Source organism: Rhincodon typus, chromosome 21, assembly GCF_021869965.1.
Source record: "Rhincodon typus isolate 14 chromosome 21, sRhiTyp1.1, whole genome shotgun sequence".
In the NCBI taxonomy this organism is placed as follows: Eukaryota; Metazoa; Chordata; class Chondrichthyes; order Orectolobiformes; family Rhincodontidae; genus Rhincodon; species Rhincodon typus.
Window position 1 is genome coordinate 47039641 of NC_063352.1, and position 25778 is coordinate 47065418.

At 44.5% G+C, this 25778-nt stretch overlaps 1 protein-coding gene across 1 annotated transcript in view; it reads left to right on the forward strand.

Moving 5' to 3' along the window:
• Positions 1-25778, forward strand: part of LOC109917276 (apolipophorins-like) — a 103045-nt gene that overhangs the window by 18724 nt on the left and 58543 nt on the right. Inside the window, exon 5 of the mRNA XM_048609762.1 lies at positions 24014-24179. Coding sequence (XP_048465719.1) covers positions 24014-24179 — 166 coding nt within the window. The remainder of the gene's footprint in view (positions 1-24013; positions 24180-25778) is intronic.

The following is a 25778-nucleotide window of genomic DNA, read 5'->3' on the forward strand; positions in this document are numbered from 1 at the left end:
GCCACGGTTTTTTGCTTTTATCTGTGACTAGCCACCTGTCTTTGTGTCTGAACAAAAAAGCGATGCAAAACGGAAGAACTTGAGTGTTTTTAAACTTTGGCTGAGGGCCATGGTGCAAAAAGACAAGACAAGACAAGGCAAGGGATGCTGTGGGTATCCATGTTGACTCTAAAGTGGGTGAGCTGTTCCAGTACAGCTTCAACCTTGGTATCTATCTGACAATGTGGAAAATTTCCCAGGTATGTCCTATCCACAATAAATAGGACAAATCCAATGGCCAGTTAACATTTGGGACTGCACAGTGGCTCAGTGGTTAGCACTACTGCCTTAGTGCCAGGAACCTGGGTTTGATTCCAGCCTTGGGTGACTGTCTGTGTAGAGTTTGCACGTTTTCCCCCGTGTCTGCGTGGTTTCCTCCGGGTGCTCCAGTTTCCTCCCACAGTCCAAAAGTTATGCAGGCTAGGTGGGTTAGCAATGGGAAAATGCCAGGTTGCAGGGATAGGGCAGGGGGAGTGGCTCTGAGTGGGATGCTCTTCAGAGGGTCAGTATCGTCTTGATGGGCCAAATAGCCTGTTCCCACATTCGGGGATTCTATGGTTGTATGAACTCTCTACCAGTGTACTCTCAATCATCAGTAAAATGAGGAAGATGTCACCAGGAGTGCTATCAGATGACTTGTTCAGCAATTTCCTGCTCACTGACACCCAGTTTGGGTTCAGCAACGGCCACTCAGCTCCCAATCTCAGTCCAAAGCTGACTTCCAGAGGTGACAGTCCTTTATATCAAGGAAGCATTTGGCCAGTTGTAGCACCAAACAGCCTTGGCAAAACAGGAGTCAGTGGGGTTCAGGGAGAAAACTTTCTGCTAGTTGGAGTCATACCTGGCATATAAGAAGACGGTTGTAGTTGTTGGAGGCCAGTTAATTCCGCTCCAGGGCATCACTTCAGGAGTTCCTCAGGGCAGTGTCTTTAGCTGCTTCATCAATGACTTATTGACGCTGCAAAGCCCTCCTCACTAACATCAGGGGGCTTGTGCCAAAATTGAGAGAGCTGCATCACAAGCAACAGTCCTTTGATAGGACTGGATTTGTTTGTTTGTTCGCCGAGCTGACTGGTTTTCGCGCAAACGTTTTGTGTCACTTCTAGGTGACATCATCAGTGCCGTGTAGCCTCTGTGGAAGCGCTGTTGTACTGTCCCGCTCTGAATTTATATGGTCCAGTCTGTCACGGTGGGCAGGCTTGTTTCCAGTTTTGCACTGTAGTGGTATGTAGATGTGGTCTATTTCAACATGTTTGTTTATTGCATCGATGGTTGAAAACCAGGCTTCCAGCAATTCTCATGCTTGTCCTAATGTAAGGTAGGGTGGCCAGTGTGCTGGGGCGTACAGTGTCTTCTTGGTGTTATTTATTTGCCAGGCATCAGCAGATGAAGCTGATTGTATTGTTCGTAAAGACTTTGTACAGGTGTTCCTGTTCGTTTTTGCGCAGCTCCAAGGTGTTTATAGTGTGTTATCGCTCATTTAAACAGAGTCCTGGCACAGTGTCCACAGACTGGCCACCCTACCCTATGTTAGAAACACATCAGAACTGACTACGAGACTCCTACGACCTCTTGGAATAAGGATAGCGCACAAACCAACAGCCACACTTTGCCAGTTACTCTCAAAGACAAAAGACTGCGTACCCCACAATGAGCAGGACAAATATGATATACAAAATAGCATGCAGCAACAGTGAGAAACGCTACATAGGACAGACGGGCATGAAATTCGCCACCAGGATATATGAACACCAACTCGCAGTGAAACGGCACAACCAATTCTCCCTTGTTTTAATTCACTCTGACATAGAAGAACATGAATTTAACTGGGATAAAGTTACAGTACTAGGACAAGCGAGACAAAGACAAGCACCAGATTGCTGGAGGCCAGGTTTTCAACCACTGATGCAATAAACAAACATGTCGAAATAGACCCCATCTACATATCGCTATGGTACAAAGCCAGAAACAAGACTGCCCGCCCTGACCGACCAGACCATGTAAATTCAGAACGGGACAGAACAACAGCGCTTCGACGGAGGCTACGTAGCACTGACAATGTTACCTAGAAGGAAGACAAAATATTTGCATGAAAACTAGTTAGCTTGGTGAACCAACCAACAACTCCAACCGCAACCCTCGCACTAAAACTTTGATGGGACTCTCCAAAGACATGGTCTGTTCCAAGGACAAGGTTATCAGATACATGGGAACACTGCCATTGCAAGTGTCCTTCCAAAACACTTACTGTCCTGACATGGAAATATCAGTTTGCAGTTGTTTTCTCTGGCTTAAATTGCCAACATCGTCCCAAATAACTCTGGGTGTTCCTACACCGCAAGGACTGTAGTGGTTTAAGAAAGGAGTTCACCATTACCAGGATAATTAGTGATGGGCAGCTTGCATGTGGATAATTCAGATAATTCAGATAACTGAAGTGTGGACATGCAGTTGAATCTGAACTTGTTTCAAGTTCTGTAAGGAGGCCAGATGCACCGGGAATATCAAATGAATAATAAAGTCAGTTATGTTCGCTGTTAATCATCATATTATAATTTTAAATTGTTGGCTGTCTATGCTTCAGTTTTGTATCTGTTTGCACAGATTAAGGTGTTTATGTTCTTCTGTTTGCTTAAAATTGAAATGAATTTGAAGAGAATGTACATCCCATTTGCTTCTCTTTGCTGTAGTATCCTATGTCTGTAATAGCAAGTGTTGATAGAATAAGTACAGGAAGCTATTGGTTTAAGAAAAACTAGACTGCCAAGTCTGCTGCCAAGACAAGGCAACTTGCTGCAATATAATTCAAGATGAACGAAATAACTGCTGTTCATGATTGAAATATGTGTGGGCTATTAAATCTAAGCTGCTGGTGGATTCTGTTAAGTTTGTGTTGATTACATATAGGTGGTGGGCATTAACTGGGGATTCACTTGAGTCCCCTCTGAATAGTTACAGAATGAAACTGAGAGTTGGGAAATTTATGCTTATGATGTGTAGCTCTGTAAATAAATACAAAGATGCATAAAAATTGGATTCAGTTCTACTCTTCACCAACTGGATTAGAATAGATTCTGCCTTGTATATGCAATATTTCCAAGCTAGTTGCTCTCTCGGCATATTTCCTAAGCAGTGCTTAATGCACAACTTGTGAAGGTTGAACTTATATTGTATAAAAACATGCAGAAACAGGTCTTTGCCCCAAGTATTCAATGCTAGCATTTGTGGTCCACTTGAGCCTCTTTTTTTGTTTTGTCTTTGTGATTAGTTCTTTGTTATCAGTTGAAGCAGGAAGTTATGTTTCTTTTTCACTCAGTGGTTTATAACCATGTGAAATGTTTTACCATCCAGCTGGAGGGTGAAATAGAATCATTATTTGAGAGGGAATTAGAGATTTTTTGAGAAGTAAGTGAATATGAGAGAATAATGTTTATATCTCCCATCAGAGGCTTTTATTCCCACTTTCTCTGTTCTGTTGGGTTTATGCAGGATATCAATAACTCAAGGTAGTTCTAACAACAGAATGTGCCTTATGTTTTTTAATAAAGCAGGGTGCTCTGCAGAAAAAAAACTACAAAACTCCTCCCATTCACTGCTTACAACCACAAACAAACCTGATCATATGGACATATCTGAGGATTATACCATAAAAGGTGATCAACCTGCTCTGTCCCAATCTCCAGCTGATATTCAGCCATATGCCTTCCTGAGCTCACAAAATGCGCTCTGAGACAACACAGTGTGGAGCTGGAGGAACACAGCAGGCCAGGCAGCGTCAGAGGAGCGGGAAGGTTGCAGTTTAGGGTTGGGACCCTTTTTCTTTCTGAAGAAGGGTCCTAACCCAAAAAGTCAGCTTTCCTGCTCCTCTGATGCTGCCTGGCCTGCTGTGTTCCTCCAGCTCCACATTGTTATCTCTGACTCTAGCATCGGCAGTTCTTACTATCTCTGTTCTCTGAGGCAAGTCTTTATACCCTGTTTCCTACAAAGAAGTTGTGCGTTAAATGTTTTACACTGTCCAGTCTCCAGCAAATGACCAGTTCTACATCTCTGACTCCTCCCTTCCCTTCCTTGACATCTCCTTGTTTTGATTTCTGGGAATAGGCTGGCCACTACCACTCCCGCAGTTACCTGAACTATACATCCTCATACCCTGCTTTCTGTAAGGACTCCATTACATTGTCTCAGTCTCTTGTTCTTTGTCACATCTGTTCTGATGATGCCAGCTTCTGCACAAGAGCTTTAGAAATGTCCACCTTTTCTCCTCAACCGAGGATTCCCCACCCTGGTTGACATGGTCCTCAGCTGTGTCTGACTCGTCTTCTGCACTTCTGCCCTCACTCCCTCTCTTCCCTCCCACAACAGCGATAGGGACCCCCTCATCCTCACTGACCACTCCACCAGTAGCTACATTCAAAAGATCATTAACTGCCATTTCTACACCTTCAGCTGGATGCCACCACCAGAGACACATTCCCCACCTCTCCCTTGTCAGCCTTCTGCAGGGATCGTTCCCTCCAGGATACCCTGGTCTTACCCTCCTTCGCTCCCAACAGCTCCCACAGCCTCACGGCACCTTCCCCTGCAATCGTACAAGGCACAGCACTTGCCCATTTACCACCTCCCTCCTCACCATCCAATGCTGTATACACATCTTTCAAGTGTAGCAGCAGTTTATCTAGTCTACTGTATTCGCTGCTCACAGTGTGGTCTCCTCTATGTTGGGGAAACAAAACAAAGGCTGAGTGACAGCTTTGTGGAACACCTACGTTCTGTACGTAAGTATTACCCTGAGCTTCCAGTTGCCTGCCACTTCAACACACCACCGTCTTTCCTGGCCAACATCTGTCTCAGGCTTGCTGCAGTGCACAAAGTGAGGCTCAGCACAACATGGAAGAACAGCATCTCATTTTTTGCCTAGGAACCCTGTAGCCTTTAGGACTCAATATCGAGTACAATAATTTTAAAGCCTGACGCCTTGTTCCATGCCCTTTACCCACCCCCACACCCTAGGCCCTGTCATGACGTGGGCTGTTTTCAGCACAGCCAACCCATTTTCATGCACTTATTTTCCCTGTTATCGGCTTTTCTTTCTCCCTGGCAGACTATCATCCATCTTTTTGTCTAACTTGCTTTCTTCTCTGCCTCTATCTGCCTATCTCCTCACTCCTTTGCCCTCCCCCCAACTCCTGTCTTCAGTATGTATCCCGCTTTTTCCTAGCTACTATCAGTTCTGAAGAAGGGTCACTGGACTCAAAGCGTTAACTCTGCTTTCTCTCTATAGATGCTGCCAGACCTGTTGATTTTCTCCAGCAGTGTCTGCTTTTGAGTCAGTTTGACCACTGACAAACATCACAAATATGCTGTCTACTATGGCTAGTTTAAGTAATTGCTCCTTAAGACATGTTTGTGTAACCATGAAAAGAAACTTGTCTGTTGTGCTTTTAATAAACTCCAACCTCCGCTTTAACTTGTTCACCCTGTTGCCATCTTTATGTCATCTAATTAACCATACGGTATTTACGGTACAAATCTATGACACTCTCAAAGTCAGCTGATAAGTAGTCCACATTATCACAGCTGATTTACTGGCTGCAAGAGCCGGTCAGAAGCTAGGAATACTCCCTATAGCCTGCCCACCATCTACAAGGCACAAGTCAGGACTGTGATGGAATACTCCCCACTTGCCTGGATGAGTGCAGCTCCACCAACATTCAAATATTTGACATCATCTAGGACAAAGTAGCCTGCTTTATTGGCACCACATCCCCAAGCATCCACAGCTCGGTAGCAGCAGTGTGTACTGTCTACAAGATGCACTGCAGAAATTCACCAAAGATCCTCAGGCAGTACCTTCAAAACTCACAACCACTTCCATCTAGAAGGACAAGGGAAGCAGATACAATGAGAACACCAACACCTTCAAGTGCGCCTCTAAGCCACTCACCATCCTGACATCGTCGTTCCTTCACTGTCGCTGGGTCCAAATCCTGGAATTCCCTCCCTAATAGCATTGTGGGTCAACCCACAGCAGGTGGACTGCAGCAATTCAAGAAGGCAGCTCACCACCACCTTCGCAAGGGCAACTAGGGACCAGCAGCGACGCCCACATTCCCACAAATGAATTATAAAATGCTGTGTTTCTTTTCAACAAAATTTTAATCTTCACAGAGTTTCTGTGACAGTCCATTGCTACTAAGGTACAGTGCATAATGTTAACACACTCGTATTCCTTCAACAAAACACAGAAACACTTTAAAACTTCGTAATCATTAGGTTATCGCCAAGCTTCATATGTTTTCCTCCCCCCCCCCCCACTTCATTTAATTTCATTTCCGCTGACATAGCAAATTTTAGGTTAATATCCAAACAATGCAACTGACAAGCCTATGATGTACCAAAGGTTTGTCTGCTGTAATTAATTATTGGGATTTTATGAGCCTAGCACAGCTGCTGTGTGGTAGGGTTTGGTTCTTCTGAATTTGGACTGATTAGAAAATGTTTCCTTTATCTGGTGAGGAATAAAAATTATACACAAGTTTGCCCACAGCACTCAAATGATTTCAGAGACTGATTTCAGTCCTTTGAATATATCTGCTATTTATCACTGTATTGTAATAAGCTGTTTCCCACTTGACAGGGTGGGTGCAGGAAAAGCTGTGGGAAGTGACCATGAATGCATAACAGAGACCAGAATATTTTAACATATGCCAGATTAGTCTCATTACAATCTGTGAGCAATGAGTCCCTCCTCCTAGAATTAATGCTGACAAACCTGTGATTTTTGGGATAACAAGGTGTGGAGCTGGAGGAACACAGCAGGCTAGGCAGCATCAGAGGAGCAGGAAACTGACGTTTCAGGTTGGGACCCTTCTTCAGAAATGGGGGAGGGGAACGAGGCTCTGAAATAAATAGAGAGGGGGAGGGGCGATGATAGCAGGTGGATAGTGGAGTGGATAGGTGGGAGAGAAGACGGACAGGTCAAGGAGGCGGGGATGAGAGGGGGATCTGGTCTTGGGGTGAGGTCGAGGGTAGGGAGCTCTTGAAGCTCGTAAAGTCCACATTGTGACCATTGGGTTGTAGGCTTCCAAGGCGGAATATGAGGTGCTGCTCCTCCAGTTTTCAGGTGGCGTCGTTGTGACGCTGGAGGAGGCCCAGGATGGACGTGTCATCCAGGGAGTGGGAGGGGGAGTTGAAGTGGTTCGCAACTGGGAGGTGTTGTCGTTTGTCGCGAACCGTGTGTAGGTGCTCCACAAAGCGGTCTCCAAGCCTCTGCTTGGTCTCCCCGATGTAGAGAAGGCCACATCGGGAGCAGCGGATACAATAGACCACATTAGTGGATGTGCAGGTGAACATCTGTTTAATGTGGAAGGTTTTCTTGGGGCCTGGGATGGGGGTGAGGGGGGAGGTGTAGGGGCTGGTGTAGCACCTCCTGCGGTTGCAGGGAAAGGTGCTGGGGATGGTGGAGCTGGAGGGGAGTGTGGAGCGGACGAGGGAGTCACGGAGAGAGCGGTCCCTTTGGAAGGCAGATGGGGGTGGGGAGGGAAATATATCCTTCGTAGTGGGGTCAGATTGCAGGTGGCGGAGAATGATGCGTTGAATCCGGAGGTTAATGGGGACATACGTGAGGACAAGGGGGATTCTGTCTGTGTTTTTATTGTGGGGAGGGGGTGTGAGGGCTGAGGTGCGGGAAATGCAAGAGATGCGGTCGAGGGCGTTTTCAACCACTGAGGGGGGGAAATTGTGGTCCTTGAAAAACGAGGATATCTGGGATGTCCGGGAAAGGAACACCTTATCTTGAGAGCAGATGCGGCGGAGGCGGAGGAATTGGGAATAGGGGATTGCATTCTTGAAGGAAGGTGGGTGAGAGGAGGTGTAGTCTAGGTAGCTGTGGGAGTCTGTGGGCTTGAGATAGATATCAGTTTCGAGGTGGTCACCATAGATGGAGACAGAAGTCCAGGAAGGAGAGAGAGGTATCAGAGATGGTCCAAGTGAAATTGAGGTTGGGTGGAAGGTGTTAGTAAAGTTGATGAACTGTTCGAGTTCCTCATGGGAGCATGAGGTGGCACCGATACAGTCATCGATTGTAGCGGAGGAAGAGGTGGGGTTTGGGGCCAGTGTAGTTGCGGAAGAGGGACTGTTCCACGTATCCTACAAAGAGGCAGGCATAGCTTGGGCCCATGCGGGTACCCATGGCCACCCCCTTACTCTGTAGGAAGTGGGAGGAGTTGAAGGAGAAGCTGTTAAGGGTGAGGACTAGTTCGGCTAAGTGGATAAGGGTGTATAGTGGAGGGGGATTGGTTGGGCCTGTGGGAGAGGAAGAAGCGGAGGGCTTTTAGGCCATCTGCATGAGGAATGCAAGTATTCAGGAATTGGACATCCATGGTGAAGATGAGGTGTTGGGGGCCAGGGAATCAGAAGTTTTGGAAGAGATGGAGGGTGTGAGTGGTGTCCGAGACTTAGGTGGGGAGTTCCTGGACCAGGGGGGAGAAAATAGATTTGAGATAAGTTTGGTGGGGTGGGAGCAGGCAGAGACAATGGGTTGGCCAGGGCAGTCGGGTTTATGGATTTTGGGAAGGAGATAGAAACAGGCGGTGCGGGGTTGGGGAACGATGAGGTTGGAGGCTGTGGTTGGGAGGTCACCTGAGGTGATGAGGTTATGGATGGTCTGGGAGATGATGTTTTGGTGGTCAGGGGTGGGGTCATGATCAAGGGGGCGGTAGGAGGAGGTGTCAGAGAGCTGGTGCCTGGCCTCGGCGATGTAAAGGGTGTCAGAGAGTTGGCGCCTACACTGCGCCAGCTACGCTGGTACTATCCCCCACCTCTTCCTCCGCTACATCGCTGACTGTATCAGCACCGCCTCGTGCTCCAACGAGGAGCTCCAACAGTTCCTCAACTTTACTAACACCTTCCACCCCAACCTTAAGTTCACCTGGACCACTCCGATACCTCTCTCTCCTTCCTGGACCTCTCTGTCTCCATCTCTGGTGACCACCTCAACTGATATCTATTTCAAGCCCACAGACTCCCACAGCTACCTAGACTACACCTCCTCTCACCCACTTCCCCACAAGAATGCAATCCCCTATTCCCAATTCCTCCGCCTCCACCGCATTTGCTCCCAAGATGAGACGTTCCACTCCCGGACATCCCAGATATCCTCGATTTTCAAGGACCACAATTTCCCCCCCCTTCAGTGATCAAAAATGCCTTCGACCGCATCTCTTGCGTTTCCCACACCTCAGTCCTCACATCCCCTCTCCACAATAAAAACACAGACAGAATTCCCCTTGTCCTCGCGTATCTCCCCATTTAACCTCCGGATTCAATGTATCATTCTCTGCCACCTGCAAATCTGACCCCACTACGAAGGATATATTTCCCTCCCCACCCCTATCTGCCTTCTGGAGGGACCGCTCTCTCCGCGACCCCCTCGTCCGCTCCACACTCCCCACTAGCCCCACCACCCCCGGCACCTTTCCCTGCAACTGCAGGAAGTGCTACACCCGCCTCTACACCTCCCCCCTCACCTCCATCCCAGGCCCCAAAAAAACCTTCCACATTAAACAGATGTTCACCTGCACATCCGCTAATGTGGTCTATTGTATCTGCTGTTCCTGATGTGGCCTCCTCTACATCGGGGCAACCAAGTGGAGGCTTGGAGACCACTTTGTGGACCACCTACGCTTGGTTTGTGACAAACGACAACACCTCCCAGTCGCAAACCACTTCAGCTCCCCCTCCCACTCCCTGGGTGAGATGTCCATCCTGGGCCTCCTCCAGCGTCACAACGACGCCACCCAGAAACTGGAGGAACAGCACCTCATATTCAGCCTTGGGAGCCTACAACCCAATGACCTCAATGTGGACTTTATTAGCTTCAAAATCTCCCCACCCCTGACTTCATCCCAAGACCGGACCCCCCTCTCATCCCCGCCTCCTTGACCTGTCCGTCTTCTCTCCCACCTATCTGCTCCACTATCTACCTGCTATCACTGTTTCCCCCCACTTCTCTTTATTTCACAGCTCCCTTCCCCTCCACTATTTCTGAAGAAGGGCATGGACCTGAAACGTCAGCTTTCCTGCTCCTCTGATGCTGCCTGGCCTGCTGCATTCCTCCAGTTCCACACCTTGTTATCTCAGACTCCAGCATCGGCAGTTCCTACTATCTCGATGATTTTTGGGAATTGGTCTCAGTGGCCCTAAGATAGTTGATGCCTGGTGTTTTGTCTCTGGTTATTCAATGTATAAAAAAAAATGGGCCATTAGCTGGCTTTCAGGACAATGAATCTATGTCTGCATAAAGAATGCCAGGTAGATACTGTAATCAAGTCTTGTTTAGTGCGAGCACGGTGGCTTAGTGGTTAGCCCTGCAGTCTCACAGCGCCAGGGACCTGAATTCAATTCTAGCCTCAGGCGACTGTCTGTGTGGAGTTTGCATGTTCTCCCCGTGTCTGCGTGGGTTTCCTCCTGCAGCTCCGGTTTCCCCCCACAATCTAAAGATGTGCAGGTTAGACGGATTGGCCATGCTAAATTGCCCATAGTGTCCAGGGATGTGTAGGTTAGGTGGATTAGCCTTGGGAAATGCAGGGGTACAGGGATGGGGTGGGGGGGGCGGTGGTGAGTCTGGGTGGGACACTCTTCAGAGAGTCGGTTTGAACTTGTTGGGCCAAAAGACCTGTTTCCACACTGTAGGGATTCTATGATGATTTGATGATTTAATTCTGGAACATAATTAACTTCATTTCTGTCAAGCAGATACACGTTTAAAGATGGAATAAGCATTCCTAAACTGTACACTTATAAAACAAAAGTTGCCAACAAATGAAAAAAAATACAGTTGTTACAAGATTTTACTTAGTGCATGGACTATGACGGATGGTCACAGGGATGCAGTGCACTCAGGGCACCCTACACATTTTCCACAAAACTGCAAAGAAACATTGTCTCTGTCGCTCAAAGAAGCAGAATAGGTACGTTTATCACTTGTGATTTGGAGAACTGCCAACAAAGTTCTGAACCATTGGTTTGTGTTATTCAGACAGACTTTAACCCCTGCCTGGGTCTGATGGAATGATATGGAAATTGAGTATTGTTGGAAGAAGTGAGATCCTATTAATGTTTCCATCTTGTACTCCTCAGGACAGATGCAGTAAAAAACTTTCTGAAAGAGGGCAACAATTTATACTCGATTTCTGAGTCTTTGGGATTCCCTTCCTCGAAAAGCAGTGAATGCAGAACCTTTAAATATTTTCAAGGCAGAGGTCGATTCTTGATTACCAAGGGGATGAACGATAATGGGCATATGCAGGAATGTAGAGTTGAGGTTGGGTTCTTGTGATCTTATTGAATGGCACAGCAGGCTCAAAGGGCCAAGTGACCTATTCTTGATTCTTTTTCATATGTTCATGCGAGAAAAGGGTGTTGATTGGATGGCTCTGATTGCTCGAGGCAATGCCATGGAGAATATGCTAGGGAACATTTGCTGTGCCTTCTTTTGTTTAATTAAACAAAGGCACAATTTCCAAGCACATTCCTTTTTCTTGCAGAGGCAAGGTCCCTGCATGTGAATAGCAAGGACGTTTACCAAATCAACCTGACAGAGGTTTGTAAAATCATGAAGGGCATGGATAGGGTGAACAGCCAAGGTCTTTTTCCCAGGGTAGGGGAGTCCAAAACTAGAGGGCATAGGTTTAATGTGGAAGAGAAAGATTTAAAAGGGACAACTTCAGAGGGTGGTGCATGTATGGAATGAACTGCCAGAGGAAGTGGTGGAGAAGATATAATTGCAACATTTAAAAGGCATCTCAGTGGGTATATGAATAGGAAGGGTTTAGAGGGATGTGGACCAAATGCTGGCAAATGGGACTAGGTCAGTTTAGGATGTCTGGTCGGCGTAGACAAATTGGACCAAAGGGTCTGTTTCATGCTGTACGCGGCTCTGTGACTGTGTGATTCCAGTTTTCCTAGCGCAGCTTAAAGCCACACTTGATCTAATGCAGGATTGATGTCAATGGCAGGCACTCTCTCCTCACCTCTGGTGTTCAGCTGTTGTATCTTTGCTTGGACTAAGGTTGTAATAAGGTTAGGAGCTGAGTGATGCTGACAAAACCCAAACTGAGTGTTTGATAGCACTATCAATGGCTCTTTCCATCACTTGGCTCCGTGATCAATAGTGCATTGATAGAGATGTAACTAGCCAGGTTGGATTCATCCTGCTTTTTGTGTCCAGGACATACCTGGGAAGTTTACCACATTGCCAAGTAGGTGCGAGTCTTGAAGCTGTACCAGAACAGCTTGGCCCGGGGCATTGTTCAATCTGGAGCAAAGTCCTTAAAACTATCGCTGGAACGTTTTCGGAGTCCATAACCTTTGCAGTTATCCGGTGCTTTCTGTTCTTGTGTAATATCATGTCGTGTAAATTGGATTGTTTGAAGACTGGCATCTGTGATACTGGGGACCTTTAAAAAGTGGCCAAGATGGATCATCCACTCAGCTCACCTGATTGATTGTTGGCTCAAATATTCAGCCTTGTTGTTCCTGCTCTGTTCATGTAGCATGTACCTGGTCTAGGTAAGGGTGGTGGATTTCCTTCCCTAGAAGGCCTTAGTGAACCAGGTGATCTTTTACCGAAATAAAACATAGTTGCCATTAGTCTAACTTTTTAAATTAATTCCAATTTAGTGAATTCAAAAGTTACTATCCGCCCGAGATGTCCTTTTGAACCCATGTCTCCAGAACGTCAACATTACTAATCCAGTGGCATTACCACACTGCTGGTGCCTATCCTGCATTGGCAGTCCTTAAAGGGATCCAGTACCATTCACAAAACACATTTGCTAAGCAATGATCATCTCTCAGAAGAGGAAATATAAGTATTTCCCTTTGACATTCAATAGCATTATGATCACTGAATCCAGCACTGTCATTAGCCTGAGTGTTACTGTTGGCTACAAAACTGAACTGGATTCACCGTATAAACCCAATGGCTCCAAAAGCAGGACAGAGGCTGGGAATCCTGCAGCGTGTAACTCACCCCCTGACTCCCGAAATCTGGCCCCCAAATCCACAAGGCACAAGTTGACTAAGAATTAATTCAGAAAGACAAAAGCAGCAAAGGCTGAAAATACTCAGCTGGTTTGTGGAGGAGATGTTGGCAAGTCAAGGTCTCAGGTATTCTCAAGACTAACAAAGTTCATCATAAAATTCAAAATTGTACTCCTGAATTGTACTCCTTTGAACAAAAATTGACAAGAAGAGGCAATGGGAAGTTTCTTTTTTAAATGTTAGTGCAAATAGAGTGCAACTATTTTCTCTGGTGAGTGAGTTGAAAACCAGAGGCCATAGATTTGAAACCACGTAGAGAGGTGGTAGGTTCTGGAATGCTCTATCTGATGAAATGATGAAAGTTGGAATAAATTGGACTTGAGGATGTGGAACTTGCAGGGTTAGAGATCAAACATGGGTGAGTAGTATCTGAATTTCCACTTTCCTTGTGACCACCCTATTTAACCTTTCTGCTGGGATCCTGGTTCCACATCGGTTCAAGTGGAGCCCATCTGACAGTACAATTCCCTCCCATCCCAACAATGATGCCAGTGCCCAACAAAATGGAACCCCTCTTTCCTGGACCACTCCTTTCACCATGTGTTTACTTCCCTAATCTTGTCTCTTTTTGCCAATTTGCATGTGACTCAAGTAATAATCCAGAGATTTCAACCGTTGAGGTCCTGTTTGTCAATTGCATTTCCTAATTACTGATATTGCCCATACAGGACCTCTTGCCTATATTGTTGGTGCCAACATGGACCACAACATGACTGCTCCCTCCCCAGTATCCTTTCAAGCTCACTCGAGATGTCTTTCACTTTGGTACAAGATAGGTAGTGACCATAATATGATAGACTTCATCCTGCAGTTTCAGACAGAGAAGTTGGAATCAGATGGAACAGTATTACAACTGAATAAAGGTAACTACAAAGGCAGGAGCTGGCCAGACTAATTGGAAGGGGAGCCCAGCAAGGAAGATGGAGTTTCTGTGGTAATTTGGGACACACTGCAGAAACTCATCCCAAGGAAGAAGAAACATACAAAGGGGTGGAAGAGGCAACCATGGCTGACAATGGAAGTCAGGCACAACCTAAAAGCAAAAGAGAAAGCATACAATATGGTGAAGATTAGTGGAAAGCCAGAGGGTTGGAAAGCCTTTGTGAGGGTAAGCTAGATCGTAATATTAAAGAAGATTGAAAGAGTTTTTTAGATATATAAAAGGGAAGAGAGAGGCAAGAGTAAGACAATGGATCGCTGGAAAATGAGGCTGGAGAAGTAGTAATGGGAACAAAGAAATGGCAGAGGAACTGAATAGGTACTTCCGATCAGTCTTCATGGTGGAAGACATCAATTGCATACCAGAACTTCAAGAGAGTCAAGGGCAGAGGTTAATCTAGGGGCCATCACTAAGGAGAAGGTGCTGGGGAAGCTGAAAGGTCTGGAGGTGGATAAATTACCTAGATCGGATAGACTACGCTGCAGAGTTCTGAAGGAGATGGCTGAGGAGATTGTGGAGGCATTGGTGGTCAGGGAGGATCCCAGAGAACTGGAAACTGGTTAATGTAACACCCTGTTTAAGAAGGGAGGGAGGCAGAAGACAGGAAACTATAGGCTGTTCAACCTGACCTCTGTCTTTGTTAAGATTTTAGAATCTATTATCAAGAATGAGTTTGAGGAGTACTTGGAAGGACATGGTAAAATAGGCATGAGTCAGCACGGCTTCCTCAAGGGGAGGTCATGCCTGACAAATCTGTTAGAATTCTTTGAGGAGGTTAGACAAAGGAGAGCCAGTGGACGTGATCTATTTGGATTTCCAGAAGGCATGTGACAAGGTGCCGCATAGGAAGCTGCTAAATAAGATAAGCCCATGGTGTTAGGGACAAAGTACTGGCATAGATAGAGGATTGGCTGACTGGCAGAAGGCAGAGAATGAGGAGAGGGGTCTTTTTCAGGATGGCAGCTGGTGACTAGTAGAGTTCTGCAGGGGTCAGAGTTGGGACCTCAACTATTCACAGTATACATTAATGATCCAGACAAAAGAAAAACTGATGGCATTGCTGCTAAGTTTGCAGATGATACAAAGTTAGATAGAGGGGAAAGTCATGTTGAGTAAGTGGGAATGCTGCAGAAGGACTTGGACAGGCTGCAAGACTAGGCAAAGAAGTGACAGATAGACTACAATGTGGGAAGTTGTAAAGTTTTATACAGTTTGGTCCAAAGAATCATGGTGTAGAATCATGTTTCCTAAATGGGAAAGGCTTCGGAAGCACAAAGGGACTTGGGAGTCTAGTTCAGGACTCTCTGAAGGCTAACATGCAGTTTCAGTTGACTGTTAGGAAGGCAAATGTAACGGATGTACTGCTGAGGCTGTATAAGGCTCTTGCAAAACCACATTTGGCATATTCTGGAACGGTTGAGGAGTCTGAGTCTGTACTTGATGGAATTTAGAACGATTGAAACTTACAAATACTGAGACACTTGGATAGATTGGATGTGGAGAAGATGTTTCCATTGGTAGGATTTCCATTGGTAGGAGGGACTAGGCCCTGAGGCCACAGTCTCAGAGTGAAGGGATGACGCTTTAGAACTAAGATGAGATGGGCCCAGCATCGGGTTTTAGTCCAGTTCAGGACCCAGCAGCATCAGCTGCTTTGCCGACATTAGCCCAACATGGACTGATGCTGGCGATGATGTGGTAGAGGCCAGATGGGGACTCTGTTCCAGTGGCGGTGGTGTGGTGAAGGGACTGCTTTGTGCTGGTGTTGGACTCAGCATCACGGTGGAAGAGCCCAGATCCAGGCTAAGGCACTTGACAAGAAGGACTGTAATGTTGAACTTTTGACTTTGTTTCTCATTTTTTACCTTTTATATTCTGTCTTGATTTATTTTCTGAGTTTTAAAGATGGTGCTGGATAGTGGCAACTTTATAAAACACTTCACTGTATTTCTAACAAATACAAGCAACAATAAATAAGCAAATATCTTCAGCCAGAGGGTGGTGACTCTGTGGAATGTGTTGCCACCGAAAGCCAAGTCATTGACCATCCTTAAGACAGAGATAGGTTCTTGATTAGTAAGGGAATCAAGGGTTGCAGGGAAAAGACAGGAGAATGGGGTAGAGAAACAGATCAGCCATGATTGACAGTGGAGCAGACCCGACAGGCCAAATGGCCTGATTTTGCTCCTGTATTTTATGGTCTTATGGGCTACCCTGCAACAGCAAGGCTGTGGTCAGAAAGTCGGTGACTAGAAGGAATCAAGTTTGCTACACAATCCTTTGCAAAGTGAATTGAAAATTGAAATTATGCCCCATGTAAAGTGCATGTTCTTTTTTCAAAAATATATTTCACTCATAAAACTTAATAAAAATATTTCAATTGAAACAGTACAGAACTTGCAAGAAAATTCAACTTGTATGATTGTAACAGTCTTTGTATTTAATAAATACATTCCACATCATGTACACAGCCCAGAGACACAACATTTCAAATTACAATCGATACAAAGTTTGCGGTACAACAAAATTCACTCTGAGGTACCTGTTACATTTACAATACTCTTAATTCGTAGCAAACCTTCAGCACATTATGGATCAAATTCCTCACCATTTTGTGGTTTGTGACGAGGAGTGTTGTACTAGAGGGTGGACAGCACAGATTTGTTTTCAATTTATTCTACAAGCTATATGCTCGATACATAATTGTTTGAACTCGCAATGTTGCACTTGACAGGCAGTTTCTGGGTTTGGATAGAGGGCTAAAGGAGGGTTTGTTTGTTGCATCTGCCATTTTGAATTGACCATGTTTGTGTACAGCTACTTATCCAGCATGATCATTATTGCAAGCTGTCACTACTGAATTAGACATCAAGGAGTGTGAGAAGTGGAAAAGGATCTGGGCGTAAACTCCTCTTAACCCTCCTCTCCTCATGACCCTTGATGCACCTGCCCAACAAGCATTTGTTGATAACTGCTCTGCTTCTGTTAGTCTGGCTTCTTCACTCGTTTGGGAGACTGTGTGTTTCAGATCTGCACTGGCTTTTCTATGGAAAAATGTTCTGTCACTTCACTGCTAAATAGCTTAGTTCTAAATTGAATATTGTTCTGGATTCCTCCACACTGCCTCACAGCGCCAGGAACCTGGGTGACTGTCTGTGTGGAGTTTGCACGTTCTCCCCGTGTCTGTGTGGGTTTCCTCCGGGTGCTCCAGTTCCCTTCCACAAGATGTGCAGGCTAGGTGGACTGGCCATGCTAAATTACCCATTGTGTTCAGGGATGTGTAGATTAGGTGGATAATAGTGGAATGGGTCTGGGTGGGATGCCCTTCAGATGGGCAGTGTGGACTTGTTGGGCTGAAGGGCCTGTTTCCACACTGCAGGGATTCTATGATCTATGATCAAATGGTGTCACAGTACCTGAATTATTCTATACGTTAACTCAATACCACGTAGAGGTCTTCATTTTTATGCTTTTTTTTCCCCAAAATATGTTAGAATTACATGGGTTATTCTGGCTGTAAAATACTTGTGCGGGTCAGTATCAGATCATTTTGCAGTTGGAGAGATTTGGCTGTGATTAATTAACAATTTCCAGTTTATAATCTGGCAACTCATCAGTTCTTGATTCACTTCAATGTTAATGAGTGTCATGGCCATTTTTGAATTAAAAATGGGATACAAAAGAGCATTAGTTATTGAAGAACACCGAACGCAATTGAAGATATGTTTTAAAAAATGCTAAAACCAACAGATGTCCATCACAATGTTAAATATTTTATTTAAAAAGCTATTTTTTAATTGGCTTTTAATTAAGATAGTTCCAGCTACAGTTTCTCCAGAAATGGGTTTTATATTGTTTGACTGATCTTAAAAAAAAAAATCACATTTCCACTTACTATTCTCTTGGTTATTTGCCTTTCTTCTTATAAAAAGAATTGTGTCTTCAAGCCTCCTCTGTGTTCTATTCCCACTGATCAACACTGGTGGTCATGGCTGAGCAGTGTTGCAGAGCTTGTGGCTATGAAGGAGATAAATGAAAATACACAGATATAATGACAACAGTACTGAAAAACCCCAAGCAAATTATGCAAATTCTCCTGATTTTAGTGCAGTTCCCACACACTGTCAGGCATGGAAACACTTCCTAGACACTTTCCCAGATGATGTCATGAAACACTCGCTAATCACTATTGAAATGAAAATTACGAACCAAATCAATGGGAATGGGTGACAAACAGTGAAGCATTAACATTAAGGACACATCTTCCAAATTAAAAGAGCTTCTGTTGACAGAAGCTGATTATGTTTTGCTGAAGATTCAATTGAGATGACAATTGAAGAGCGATCTACCCACATATCACAGTTCACATCAAACTTAGCCTAAAGGTATTACTGTCATCTGAGATCTCTCTATTTCTCAGCTCTTTGTTTCAATGGAATTTCGCTAACCATTCCCTGAAATGCTCATTTGCTCAGACATTGTCTGGTTTCCATGCTTTAGAACATTGAGCGAGCTGGACTGGTAAAAATCTAATGAAACCTATCTCCGGACGTTCCACTCTTTACATTAGTCTGTAAGGCTTATTCAGTCTGTGTGTGACTGTTTCCCTCTCCAGCCTGGGAAACAGTGGAATAGTGGGAATGTCACTAGACTGGACAACCAGAGACCCTGGAGACACAGGCTCAATCCCACCTTGGTAACTGCTGGAATTTAAAACTCTGAGTAAAACCTGGAATTAAAGTAATTGTCACTGATGGTGACCAGGAAATTATTTTTGATTGTTATTAAAGACCATCTCGTTCACTAATGCCCTTTAAGAAAGGAAATCTGCTGTTCTGGCCTATATTCATATCCTTCTTAATCATTCATTGAATTTTGGCTTCGCTGACTAATACATCGTTTATTGCCCATCACTTGTTCTTGAGAAACTGCTGGTGAACTGCCTTTGTGAACCCCTGCAGTCCATTAGGGATAGGTAGACCCAAAATGCTGTTAACGACGGAATTCCAGGATTTTGATCCAGTGACACCGAAGGAACAGTGATATATTTCCGAGTCAGGATGACGAGAGACTTGGAGGGGATGGTGTCCCATGTATCTGCTGGCCTTGTTCTTATGGTTGGAAGTGGTTGTGGGTTTGGAATTAGGAACCTTAAAATTTTGCAGTGCATTTTGTCGGTAGTGCACACTGCTGCTATTGAGTATTGGTGGCAGAGTTAATGGCTGTTTGCTGATGTAGTGCCAATCAAGCAGTCTGCTTTTTCCTGGTTGGTATTGAACTTCTTGAGTGTTGTTGGAGCTGCACCGATCCAGGCGAATAGGCAGTATTACATCATCAGCTTGACATGTGTCTTGCAGATGGTGGACAGGCTTTGAGGACTCAGAAGGTGAGTTACTCACTGAAGGACTCCTAGCCTCAGATCTGTTTTTGTAGCCACTCTATTTATGTAGTGAATCCACTTAGTTTTTGGCCAATTGCCAATGGCCATCTCTCAGGATGTTAATAGTTGGGGATTCAGTGATGGTAATGCCATTGAATGTCAAGGACCAATGGTTAGATACTCACTCACTTATTGCCATTAACTGGTATTTGTGTGGCGTGAATGTTACTTGCCACTTTTCAGCCCAGGTCTGGATATTATCCAAAGCTTGTTACATTTGAGCATGGACTGCTTCAGTATCTGAGGAGGTGTGAATGGTGCTGAATATTGTGCAATCATCGGCAAACATCCCCACTTCTGACCTTATGGAGGGAAGGTCATTGATGAAGCAGTTGAGGATGATTGGGCCTAGGACACTACCCTGAGGAACTCCTGCAGAGATGCCCTGGAGCTGAGGTGACTGATCTTCAACAACCACAACCATCTTCCTGTGTGCTTGGTAAGACTCTAACCAGTGTAGAGTTTCCCCCTATTTCCCATTGATTCTAGTTTTCTAGGGCTCCTTGATGTAACATTGAGTCAAATGCAGCCATGATGTCAAAGGCTGTCACTCTCACCTCACATCTGGAATTCAGCTCTTTTGCCCACGTTTGAACCAAGGCTGTATTGAGGTCAGGAGCTGAGTGGCCCTTGTGGAACCCAAACTGGGTGACACTGAGCAGGTTATTGCTGAGCAGGTGCTGCTTGATAACACTGTTGATGACACCTTCCATCACTTTACTGATGATCGAGAGTAAGTAATGGAACAGTAATTGGTCAGGTTGAATTTGTCCTGCTGTTTGCATGCAGGGCACGCCAGGGCACAATACTACCCGCATTGTCAACTAGATGCTATGTTGGAGCTACACAGGAGCAGGTTGGTTTTGGGGACAGCAAATTCTGGAGCACAAGTTTTCAGTACCTTTTCTTGGAATCACACAGAGTGAATCAAATTGACTGATGAGTGACATCTGTGATGCTGGCCAAGCTGGATCATCCAGTCGACATGCCTGACTTGTTAAGTGCTTCTGCCTTATCTTTTGCACTGATGTGCTGGGCTCTTCTATCATTGAGGATGGGGATATTTGTGGAGCCCCCTCCTCCAGTGAGTTGTTTAATTGTCCACCACCATTCACGGCTGGATGCGGCAGGACTGCAGAGATTTGACCTGATCCTTTGATTATGGAATTGTTCAGCTCTGTCTATCACTGCTTGCTTATTACTCTAGAATCACAACGGTGTGTTTGTCTCTTAACTAAATTGGCCTGGCAAGTCCATTCAGATATAACAAACGGGTAGAGATAGCAGATACCCACAACCAATGAAAGAATACATTAAAAATAAACCCCTATAACGGCAGCTTCCTGCTTCCATCCTCGTTGATGTAACCTTGGTCTGATTAGTGCCTATTTCACAGTATCAGCTTACTAACTAGTTCCATGACTGTGACTGATATGACATTCATTGGTGCTCTCAGTATTTATACAATAGTATTTGAAACTGACATTCAACTTCACCCTTTTATTTGTTTCAAGCACTAACCTTTTTAGTTCAAAAACAAAGTTGCTGGAAAAGCTCAGCAGGTCTGGCAGCATCTGTGGAGGAGAAAACAGAGTTAACGTTTTGGGTCCGGTGACCCTTCCTCAGACCCTTCCTTAGTTCACTTGGTTTCTCTGCTTTCCCTCCCAGCTTTGTCTCTCTCTTTTGGCTAAAGTCACAGTTCCAATGTTTCTGTGTAACTGACTTCAAGAGAACTGGAGGGATAGATAAAATCACTTTCAGGTTGACTTTTTCCACCACCTGGTGCACAGAATCTACTAAGTCCTATGCTCATGATCTGACTCTTGTTGGAAACTTGCTACCAGCAACACGTGTACCAACAGATTCAAGAACAGCTTCTTCTCCACTGTTGTTATACTTCTGAATCAAATCATAGAGCCATACAGCATGGAAACAGACCCTTCAGTCCAACCAGTCCATGCCAACCATAATTCCTCTCATATTTTAAATTTAATGTTGATCTCGCTCTTTGTGCACTTTCTCTGCAGTCATAACATTGTATTCTTCGCTCTGTTCGATTAGCCTAATGCACTTTGTATATTTTGAGATGTCTGAACTGCACACAAAGCTAAACTTTTCACTGTACCTAGGTACATGTGACAAAAATAAATCAAATCAAATCAAAATCCTCCAAACTCCAACTAAAATGATACACATAACCTAACTTTTTTTTTGAAAATGTGTGTAAAATCTATTGAGAACTCCTCAAACCTCATTGCAAATGGAATATGTTTTCAAGTTAGTTAGTGACTGAATTATGGATTATAAAAGGTATTATTTACCTTTTGTGAATCTCGGATGTGGTTCCAATTAGAATATTGTATCCATTTCTGGTCACCACCCTTTAGGAAGGATGGGAGGGTGCAGAAGAGATTTCCCAGAATAGTTCCAGCGATGAGAGACTGTAACTACAATATTCCAGAAGCTGTAGCAGAGGATTTAGGGGAAAAAGAGCATCCATGATTATGAAGAGTTTAGATAAGGTCGACAAGAGAAAGCTGTTTCCATGAGCTGTTTCTTTGGCTGATACACCAGTCTGCCTCAACGAGTTTCAGTGATGAAGCATTCCATACATTAGCTCACTGGGTGAAGGTGTTTCAACTGGTGGCATGTTGCAGATTTAGTGCCTTCCCTATTAAGCAAGTGGAGAATATGTGAACTGGCCTAGCCGTTGACAGTATTCTCTACATAGATGCTTTGAAGGCCACTAAATTGTGCTTAGTTTGAGAGCACAGCAGAATATAAATAAGAGTTTATGCTCTCTGCTAAACATTATTGATGTTTTCTTTTTAAGTTTTGCAATAACAGGAACTAAGATTCTTTTGCCTCAGCATCTTGCAGTCTGTGGCATTCATAGAGTGACAGTCTTGTGCACTAAGGCTCATTAATGGAACTGGATGTTCAAAACATCTTACGACAACCATTGCAACAGATTACGTGACTGCCACTATCTTCCAACATGAGTGAACAGTCCCAAAATACCTTGCCTAGTCTGCAGTACAATCCCCACCACTGTATTGCCCAGGACAACTGTCTGTACTGGGCAATTTCCTATAAACATATTACATTACCATAGAAATCAAAAACAAGAAGCCCCACTTACAATGTGTTATGTGCACCGACCGTGGATGTGGTACCAATCAAGCTGGCTGCTTCTTGAGTGTTGTTGGAGCTGCACTCATCCAGGCAAGTGGGGAGTATTCCATCACATTCCTGACTTGTGCCTAGGAGATGGTGGACAGTGTATATGGAATCAGGATGTGAATTACTTGCTGCAGGACTTCTGTCCTTTGACCTGCTCTTGTGACCACTGTGTTTAAATTTTCTTTAATCCCTACAGTGTGGAAACAGGCCATTCGGCCCATCGAGTCCACTGTGACCCTCCAACGAGCAACACACCCAGACCCGCCCCTTATGCTATCCCTGCATTTCCCACCCTAGACACTATAGGTAATTTAGCACGGCCAATCCACCTAATCTGCACCTAATTTGGACTGTGTGAGGAAACTGGAGCACCCAGAGGAAACCCACGTAGACAAGGGGACAATGTGCAAACTCCATACAGACAGTCGCCCGAGGGTAGGATCAAATCCGGGTCCCTGGTGCTGTGAGGCAGCGGTGCTAACCACCAATGGCGAGTCTAGGCCAGTTTTTGGTCAATGATTATACCCAGGGTGTTGATAATGAGGTCTTTAGTGATACTGATGCATTTGAATGGCAAATGATGATGGTTAGATCCTGTCTTGTTGGAGATGGTCATTGCTTGATACTTCTGTGGCATGAAAGTTATTTGCCACTTTTCAGCCCAAACCTGGATATTGACCAGGTCTTCTGCATTTGAACATGGACTGCTTCAGTAGGTGAGGAGTTGTGAATGGTGCTGAACATTGTGCAATCATTGGACAAGACAGTCACTCTCCCCGCTAGAATTCAGCTCTTTTGTCCATGTTTGAACCAAGGCTGTAATGAGGTCGGGAGCTGAGTGGCCCTGGCAGAACCCAAACTGGGCGTCACTGAACAGGTTATTGCTGAGTGGGTGTTGCTTGATAGCACTGTTGATGACACCTTCCATCACTTTACTGATGTTTGAGTGTAGACTGATGGGGCAGGAACTGGCTGGTTGGATTTGTCCTGAAATTGAGAAGTATCCTTTACCCATCCCTACCTCCGTAGATGTTAATCTCTTTGTTCTACCTTTTAAAGTTCTCATGTCAATATAGATTTTTCCAAGGTTTACTCAGGGCTAACCAATGTCATCATGGGCTAAATGCAAGTAACCCAGTCCTGCCACTCGAGAAAGTAAGTAACTTGTCAAAAATGGATGCATAGTCTGAAATACCTGTAATGGTTGCAGTCTGCAGTGTTCTGAGGAATTGGATATAGGATGGTGATCCTAAATTAATGTAAGCAGGTCCATATGTGACTGTATTCTGACTAGTTGTTTGTTACAGAGCTTCCTTGGAGAAACACCCACTTCAGTATTCATTCCAAGATGGCTTAATCCCTGAGATCTGTCCTTCAGACAGTGAAGAAAGTTGGGCCCTGAACTTTAAGCGAGGCATTCTCAGTGTTCTCCAGGATTCTTATGCAGTAAATAAACAGCGGACTGTTGAGGAGGTAAGACACTTACAAAAATCCTTTGTATTAATGTTAGGGGTCATCGTTGAAATAGAGACTGGTATCCACATGAAATTTCACTGGAGTGATGGAAAAGGTGCATCTATTCTAGGTGGAAGGAGAAAATATTGTGATGCCTCAGGCAATTCCACAACACTCTTACAATCAAATCCTTTAACTAATCAATTGATTAAGCGTCCAGTACTCTTATTGTTGTTTAATGGGCTATCGTGACAAGTTTGACCTCTGAGACAGAAGGTGGTTTCAAGGGCTACAAATATCCAAGCTGACAATTATAGTACTGAGGGAGGGCTGCACTGTCAGAAGTGCTGGCTTTTGGATAAGATGAGAAACTAAGCTCCTTTTTGCCTTCTCAGGTGGATACAAAAAAATCCCATTGTGCTATTTTGAAGATGACTATTTGGGGGCAGGGTGGCCAGGCAAATATGAAATGTCCTAGAGTTAGATGTTCAAACCCCATCCAGGCAATTGTGGAATTTGAATTCGATTTAACAATCTGGAATTAAGATTAATAATGACCATAAAATCATTGTCAATTGTTGGCTAAACCCATCTGGTTCACTAATGTCCTTTAAGGAAGGAAGCTGCTGTTCTTGCCTTGTCTGGCCTACATGTGATTCCAGTCCCACTGCAATGTTGTTGACTCTTAACTGCCTTCTGGGTAATTAGGGATGGGAAATAAATACTGGCCTAGCCAATGATGTTCCCGTAGAGTCATACAGCATGGAAACAGACTCTTCAGTCCAACTCGTCCACGCTGACCATGTTCCCAAACTAAACTAGCCTCATTTGCCTGCATTTCATCCATATCCTTCCAAACCTTTCCTATTCATATACTTATCTAAATGTCTTTTAAATGTTGTAACTGTACCTCCTGTGAATGAAAGAGAATTCTGTCTAATACCTTCACTTAAACAGATTACGTGGTCACATTGATGTTTGTGCTGTGGTAACTTCTGCATCATAACAGTGATGACTATTTTATAAGAACTTCATTGGCTGTGAAGCATTTTTAGGATGCCTTAAGGAAATGGATGGTACTATGGAATTGTAGCTTTTTATTCTTAAATTATGATCTTTTAAAAAAGAATATTATTGGGATGTGGGTGTCACTGGCAATGCCAGCATTTATTGCCCAGACAGCAATTAAGAGGCAACAACATTATTGTGGTCTGGAGTCACATGTAGGCCCAACCAGGTAAGATTGGCAGATTACCTTCCCTAAAGGACATTACGTTCTTAATGACAATCGACAATCTCCATTAAGCTTGCTTTGTAATTCCAGATTTTTGTTGAATTCAAATTTCACCATCTGCCATGGTGGGATTCAAATCCCTGTTTTAAGAACGTTAGCCGGGGGCTCTGAATTACTTGCCTACTGACATTCCCACTACGCTATTGCCTTCCCACATTTCTGATCTTTTGATATGACTTGAGGGTGATACTCAGCTCCATCATTACTATTGCTAATATATAATTGATTCATTTGGGTCAAGCTCCTGGTTGCAGAATTGTGCTATTCGAGGTTTTTTAAAAAAAAAATAGTGACAAGGCTTCTTTGCTCCCAAGTCTGAGAGT